The 8,365-nt window shown below is 42.3% G+C and overlaps 1 protein-coding gene across 1 annotated transcript; it reads left to right on the forward strand.

The window, feature by feature from the left end:
• Positions 1-3,210: 3,210 nt before the first annotated feature.
• LACBIDRAFT_313306 (uncharacterized protein) lies at positions 3,211-3,431 on the forward strand (the record flags this gene model as incomplete). The annotated part of the gene is made up of 2 exons (XM_001888754.1): positions 3,211-3,237; positions 3,291-3,431. The coding sequence occupies 2 exons, from the start codon at positions 3,211-3,213 to the stop codon at positions 3,429-3,431; spliced, it is 168 nt and encodes a 55-aa protein (XP_001888789.1).
• Between the last annotated feature and the right edge of the window lie 4,934 nt (positions 3,432-8,365).

Genomic DNA, 8,365 nt, shown 5'->3' on the forward strand with positions numbered 1-8,365 from the left:
AAACGGTTAAGAATTGAGAAAGATATAACCAAATCCATATTTTACCTGAGTCTCTACGAGATGTAATTCGGTTTCAGTCATAGCTATGTCAAATCTTCATTAAATCTCTTCAAAATTGGTAGAATGACGGGTATTTACATGCTTTACTATTTCATATAACCTGTTTATTTTTCAGAGTAATAATAGTCAAGATACAAATGGTTTATATTGGTATAATAAATTATACGCAAAAAAACCGGTCTGGATCGGTCTGAACCGGCTCCATAGACCGAAATAGACCGGTCCTAGGTGGTTCGGTTCGGTTCCCTCAATATCTGGGTCGGTCCTAGACCGGTTGCGGTCCACGGTTGCGCGTTTTGGGGGCAAAAAACCAGACTGAACTGAACTTGCGAACACTAGCTACAGCACCCTCTGATGGGGGTTGTCTCAGACTCAACGTGCCAACATCAGGAGGGTTGTGATGTATTGATGCACAGGTCAAACATAAGTTGATGTTCAATGTCTGTGAGATTGCACTGTCAGTTATTGTATATAGTGATTGAGAGATGTAAAGGGGCTTACAATAGGGCTGGAGGAAGGGTGAATAATAAAATTTATGTGATTGGTCCTAGCTTGAGACTGTGGCAAGTGACAATTGAATGTGTTGGATATGGGCCATGGCACAGAGTTCATATCTTCATGGAGGCCTTTTTGAAGCATCCAAGCAATGTCAAGGCCACAACTTGGTGGACAGGTGAAGAGAGCAAAAGGCCAGCACAAGTAAGTCATCAGGCCACCAGTTGGCTTGAGGTGTGGTGGCAGCATAGTTGACATAGTGGAGGCAGGCGTTGCTTTGATCTCATGCATTGACATTGATCTGCCATTCTGGGTTGCAACCTCAATTAAATATATTTTCTATCAATTATAGACCTGATCACCTAACAATGATACACTCCACCTTTGTTTGAAGTAACACACCTATACTCTGACTGTTTTGTGGTGTATCACCACTACCTTCATGTCAGCTTCCTTACTAATCACACCCACATGGGATAAATCTACCCATGGTCCTGGTTCAGTATGCCCTTAGATGGGCCTCTACACAAGGGGAAAACCACATTTGTTGCCTGGTGAAGAGGTAATAAAAAGGAGATAACTATGTTAAATATTCAATCTCACATTAGTGTCAAAAATGTTCAAATAAAAAGATTCATTGTTATCTCAACTTTGCAGCCACAAAAAGGTGGTGATGTGTATGTCAAATATTTATTGGTAGTTTGTTTTGAGTTTGTTAGTGCAGGAATGACTGAGAAACAAAAGAAATCCTGCCAGGAAAGGAAGATAAAGAAAAACCCTGTTTTACCTTTGCAACAATGATGAGGCAACTATTTAATGTCATTGAAAGATCTTTCTGGCCTGAGGGAACAGAAACAAAGAATTAAAATTATCACTCAGGGTTCCTTTGTTTAAGAGGGTTAAATTTAATTTCCTTGATTGCTTTTCAAAGTGCCAAGAAAGACCTTTCAATGACATTAAATAGTTGCTTCACCATTGTTGCCCAGGTAAAACAGGGTCTTTCTTTATCTTCCTTTTCTGGCAAGAATTTCTTTTGTTTCTCAGTCATTCCTGCTCTAACAAATATTTTACATACATGATATGACCTTTTTGTGGCTGCAAAATTGAATGAACAATGAATCTGTTCTTTTTATACATTTTTAACACCAATGTGGAGTTGATTATTTAACATATTTAACTCCTTCATCAGCAAGTTAGCATTTTACTTTTTCCCTTTTCATCGCTTTTCAGCTTTTTCTGGGTTTTGCAAAAAATTAAAGGCTAAAAAGTGAAAAAGCTAACTACCAGTCAACAACCTTAGACTACAGGTGTTCTAGTAAGTATGAAATGAATTGAGGACACTGCTGTGCATGATGTAGTCTGCCAACATCCATCCTAACACTGTATTTAGGTTGGCCTGGTCAGCATTAGTCATGGTGTCGAAGATGGAGAGAAAGGTGGTGATGTGTGACAAAGTGGTGGGCATTGTTGATTTTCAGACTCCGACATGATGCCAACATTGAATATTCGATCAATCATCATGCCACCAGCTTGAACCTCCACGTCAACCACACTTGGGTGACCTTCTTAGATGTCCATTGGCATGACCTGCCCAAGTCCTGCCTCCAATCAAGTTGAAATGCTTTAACCCTCTTGTGGTGATGATGTCATTTGAGTGCATTGGCTGGTTCTTGGTGTTGAGTTCTGGATCCAGGCTGAAGGTACCACTTCCTCCCCTTTTCCTGTGTGTTTATGCTTCTGAGGCTTCTGTTTTTCAGCAGGAGATTTGCTAGTTGACCTGCAAGATTTGTGTGGTGAGAATTGTAGAGATAGTATTGTTAGTGTTACTTGTAGATACACATTTTGCTGTTTCATAGCTTTTCCACTTTTTCTAGTCTTTGAGTAACACAAAAAGTAGCCAGCTTTTTTGGATTAGCCACATAGCTTTTTTGACCTGTCACTTTTGTCCCTTTTTGCCACTTTTTTCCCTTGTGCAAGCGGAAAAAAGCTATTTGTTAAACTACTGATGTTTTTATTACCTCTTTGCCAGGCGATGAATGTGGTTTGCCCTTGTGCTACTAGCTTGCTGTTCTACAGAGCCACCCAGGGGGATAGTTGGCCTTATCAGAAATTTGCCAGATGATTTGGGGGTAGAGGTTATGTTCAAAAATAGTTCAGCCAGGTCACACAGACTACAGTTGGATAAAGGATTTTGTAAATAATAACACCAACCCATGATGCACATAACAGTTGTAGGTATACATCTTAGCCTGGGGTGCCTACATACTCATCATCACAAAAAGTGACCAAGCACCATGTGATTTTTAGTCATGTCATGTTTGTTTTCTGTTGAATAGATGTGTTTGTAACTCACTGTCACCCCACTGCTTTTACAACTTATGGTACTTCCAAAGGCCTCACAAGTCCCGCATAATGAGGCAAAGAAAAATCAGTTCATTGGAGCCGTCCTTGCCAGTGCAAACATCCAGAAAGCTGGCAGGGAGTTTGGCATCAAGCCAGAAACAGCACAAGGCATCTGGGACAAATTCTGTAAAAATGGATCTACAGAAAACCTTCCTCAGTCAGGGCATCCAAAGAAGACAACAGACCATGAGGACCATCTCATTGTGAGAGAGGCCCTCAAGAAGTGCCACCAGCCATTTTGCAAGATCGCAAATGCAATCAATGCTGATGTCAGCACCAGCACAGTTCGAAACATCCTCACTCATGAAGGGTACCACTGATGTGTTGCAAAGAAGGTCCCATACCTCAGCATGACTCATAAAGAGGCAAGGATGGCATCAGCTCAGAAGTGCAGGGTGTACACAGTGCAGAATTGGATGAAGAAGATCTGGTCAGATGAGTGCTATGTTTACCTTGGCAACAACTGTGGATGAATTTACATTACACGACATCCTGGCAAAGAATTTCGCAATGATTGCTGTGTAGCAAAGTTCTCACAATCCTCCATTCACGTTATGGTCTGGGGATGCATCATGAAGGGTATGAAAGGGCCGTTGGTTGTGCTTGAATATCTAGGAGGATGAGGTGGAGGGATGAACTTGACATGCTACCAAGAGCAGGTCCTTGATGGAGTTTTGAAGGAGTTTTATCATCAAGTATCTGAGAAGGAGCATGGGGTTGAGTTTCAGCAGGATGGAGCAGCAAGTCATCACAGCAAATCAACAATGAAGTGGTTCTGTCAAAATGGAATCACACTTTTCTCACACCCCACTCGCTCACCCAATCTCAGCCCCATTGAACCAGTTTGGCTTTTTTGAGCTCAAAAAGTGTCTATGTGCTCTTCCTCACCTTCCTACGACTGTCCCACAGCTTATCGAGACTGTGAAAAGTATTTGGGAGGAACTACCAATCTCAGACATTGACAAGCCAGGGCAGTTAGTAGGAATCACCCACCAACACTGAGAGCCCCGAACATACAAACAGGCCATACTTGATGGTGCCTGCTGATGGGCCGATAAGAGACAATAACCTGGTGTTGATGAATTGGCCAATGCAGTCCCATGAATAAGGTAATGAAGGGTTGGCTGGCAATGTAGATTTAGCACAGCCGGATCAGCAGGAATTACACCTGGAGAGCGAAGGACAACTATTTGTATATCGGCTGATGGAAGATAGCTATGCAGGATCAGTTGACAGATTTGAATGTTCCTGGGTTGGTGATCGGCTGAGGGTCTTAAATTCTGATTAGCAGAGTCAGCTGGTGGGACCCAGATTATTGTAGTCATGGCTCGGCTGATCAGTCCAGCAAATGGATACCGCTACTGAGTTGGCCACAAAAACTGACAATTTATAAACATGGGATCAGCCGATGTTTGAGCCAGTCCGGCCTTTTCAATATGGACTAGTATATGTTTTCTGCTCGGCTTGCATTTTATGCAGCTGAGCAGGGTTATTTCCATGCCTGGTGGAAATGTCCAACATGTGATATGTTTACAGGAAAAGTGACTTGCCCGGATGATTTAATATTAAATTGTTGAAGAACTTTAGCTCGTGCCGTGTCCAGATGCAAAATAACCAAGCAGACAAGTGAATTAAATCAGTAAAGACGGCCAGGCTGCACATTGGGTGGTGCAGGTGATTAAAGTAATTTGTTGAAGTCATCCAGCTGTTGCTGTGTTCGAGTAAATGATCGCTGAGCAAACAGGTGAATTAAATGCCTGAACTGCAAATTGATTAACAGAGCCAATTTCATTTTAAATTGTTGAAGTACTTTGGCTGCTGCCGAGGCCGGGCGGCAAATAACTAAGCAGAGAAGTGAATCAAATTGGTAAAAGTGCCTGGGCTGCATGTCAGATAATAGAACCGATTTAATGTTAAATTGTTGGAGTACTTTAGCTAGTGCGGAGGCTGGGTGAAAGACAACCGAGCAGACAAGTGATTTAAATCAGTAACAATGCCCGGGCTGCATCTCACATAATAGAACCTGTTTAATATTAAATTGTTAAAGTACTTTGGCTGGGTGGAAAACAACCAAGCAGACAAGTGAATTAAATTGGCAAAAGTGCCCAGGCTGCGTCTCAGGTAATAGAGCCGATTCAATATTGAATTGGTGAAGCACTTTGGCTGGTGCCGAGGCCAGGTGGAAAATAACCGAGCAGACAAGTGAATTAAATCGGCAAAAGTGCCTGGGCTGCGTCTCGGATAATAGAGCCGATTTACTATTAAATTGTTGAAGTACTTTGGCTGGTGCCGAGGCCAGGTGAAAAATGACCGAGCAGACAAGTGAATTAAATTGGCAAAAGTGCCCAGGCTGCATCTTGGATAATAGAGCCAATTTAATATTAAATTGGTGAAGTGCTTTGGCTGGTGCCGAGGCCGAGTGGAAAATAACCGAGCAGACAAGTGAATTAAATCAGTAAAAGTGCCTGGGCTGCGTCTCGGATAATAGAGCCGATTTAATATTAAATTGGTGAAGTACTTTGGCTGGTGCCAAGGCTGGGTGAACAATAACCAAGCAGACAAGTGAATTAAATCGGTAACAATGCCCGGGCTGCATCTCGGATAACAGAACCTGTTTAGTATTAAATTGTTGAAGTGCTTTGGCTGGATGGAAAACAACTGAGCAGACAAGTGAATTAAATTGATAAAAGGGCCCAGGCTGCACATCAGATAATAGAGCCAATTTAATATTGAATTGTTGAGGTACCTTGGCTGGTGCCAAGGTGGGGTGGAAAATAACCGAGCAGACAAGTGAATTAAATTGGTCAACGTGCCTGGGCTGCACATCAGGTGACGGATATTAAATTGTCATACTTTGGCTGGTCCAAGGCCGGGTAAAAAATAACATAGCAGAGAAGTGAATTGAATCGGGCATGAGTTTCATCTCAGATAATAGAGTCAATCTAACATTAAATTGTTGAAGTACCTTAGCTGGTGCCATGTCTGGGTGCGAAGTCACCAGTCAAAATGCCCAGGCTGCTGCTTGTGATTAGATATCAAATTGCTATGCCATGTCTGGATGCAAAATAACCAAGAAAATCAGTGACTTGAATCAGTAAAAATAACTGAGCTGCATCTCGGGTGATACAGCCAATTTAATATTGATTTGTTGCAGTCCTTTACCTGGTGCCATGGCTGGGTGCAAAATGACTAAGCAGGCAAGTGAATTAAATTGGTAGAAATTCCTGGGTTGCACATTGGATAATAGAACCGATTTGATATTCAATTGGTGAAGTCCTTCACCTAAGCCATGTCCGGCTGCAAAGTTGCAAGTGAGTGGATTCTCCCGCCATCCCACCATCCCGCCATCCCGCCATCCCACCATCCCACCATCCCGCCATCCCGCCATCCCGCCATCCTACCATCCTGCCATCCTGCCATCCTGCCATCCCATCATCCTACCATCCTTCCATCCTTCCATCCCGCCATCCTGCCCTCCTGTCATCAGCATTATATCTTGACCATTACTGGGCCACTTCTCTCCAAACCCTGCTAATTATATCTTGATGTAGTCTATGACATACTCAAAACAAGAACCTATAGTAGTGTCGTTGACATGCATCTCCCTCAATGTTCCCCATGGTATGTATACCTTTACTGTAGCCTCCCAAAGCGGAAAGAATACAGTGTATATTATATATGCTTAATTTGTGGTAGCTCAGAATAGCCATTTGGGGTTCTGAGTATCTGTATTGCACAAAATGCCCAGAAGACATATAAATCCCATGGGAGTTCCAGAGGAATATGTTCAATTATTATTTGCAAGACATGAAGATATAAGGTTCTAATTGGAGCAACTTACCTGGTAAATGGTGCATGGAGAGGAGGGAGGAATACATTGTATCCATTAGTTACATCACCCCAGTTTCACCAATGAGAGTCAAAAGTGGGTTGGAGGTAGGGATGGGATAGCTAGAAAGAAGTTTAAAAGGAATTACAGAGATTGACAAGACAAGATAATGATTTCAGAAGATTATATATGGAGCAGGACAATGGTACATGGATAGTCACTAACATCCCAGCCATATCTCTGTATCCACCAAAACAGATATTTAAAACATCCTGCCTTTCTTACCTGATCAATACTCTTTGAACAACCTACCAGCTACCCCAGCCTTAAGTGAACCTCACACCATATATAATAAACACCACCAAGATATGATTAGGAACTTTTTTGGAGAGAAATAGTCCAGTAACAGTGGAAATACTATACTCATGACTGGTGGGCGGAATGGGGGTGGGATTACACCTATTGGAGAAACTAGTGCCTGATTTAGTAATTGTTGGTCAACAATGATGGCGTTGAGAGGGGGCACCAGGCAGATGGTGTGAAAGTTATAACTAACTTGTCTATTCGGCATTGGTGTATGAATGGCTCCGAGCTCGGGGAACAACCCTCATGAGTTGTGTTATCTTGTCTGCTTGGTAATATCACACCCAGACTGAAATGATACAGATGCAACCCAGGCATGTTCAGTGATATACTTCACTTGTAGGCTCAGCAGTGGTCCACTTGAACCATCTGTAGACAGCATAACAATTTGATATTTAATCATCAGCAGCAGCCCAGGTGTTTTTACCAATTTAATTCACTTGTCTGCTTGGTCATATTCCACCTGGCCTTGGCACCAGCCAAAGTACTTCAATGATTTAATAGTACATCGGCTCTATTATCCAGGATGCAGGCTGGTCACTTTTACCGATTTAATTCACTTGTCTGCTCGGTTATTTTCCACTTGGCCTCAGCACCAGTTAAAGTACTTCACCAATTTAATATTAAATCGGCTCTATTACCCGAGACGCAGCCCGGGCACTTTTATCAACTTAATTCACTTGTCTGCTCAGTTGTTTTCCACCCAGCCAAAGAACTTCAACAATTTAATATTAGACAGGTTCTATTATGCAAGACACAGCCCGGGCAATGTTACCAATTTAATTCATTTGTCTGCTCGGTTATATTTCACCTGGCCTCGGCACCAGTTAAAGTACTTCAACAATTTAATATTAAATCGGCTCTATTATCCGAGATGCAGCCCAGGCATTGTTACCAATTTGATTCACTTGTCTGCTCGGTTATTTTCCACCCGGCCTCGGCACCAGCCAAAGCACTTCACCAATTTAATATTAAATTGGCTCTATTATCCAAGATGCAGCCCGGGCACTTTTACCGATTTGATTCACTTGTCTGCTCGGTTATTTTCCACTCGGCCTCGGCACCAGTTAAAGTACTTCACCCATTTAATATTAAATCGGCTCTATTACCTGAGACGTAGCCTGGGCACTTTTACCGATTTAATTCACTTGTCTGCTCGGTCATTTTTCACCTGGCCTCGGCAGCAGCCAAAGTACTTCACCAATTTAATATTAA

Source organism: Laccaria bicolor, genomic scaffold (assembly GCF_000143565.1).
Source record: "Laccaria bicolor S238N-H82 LACBIscaffold_58 genomic scaffold, whole genome shotgun sequence".
NCBI classification, from domain to species: Eukaryota; Fungi; Basidiomycota; class Agaricomycetes; order Agaricales; family Hydnangiaceae; genus Laccaria; species Laccaria bicolor.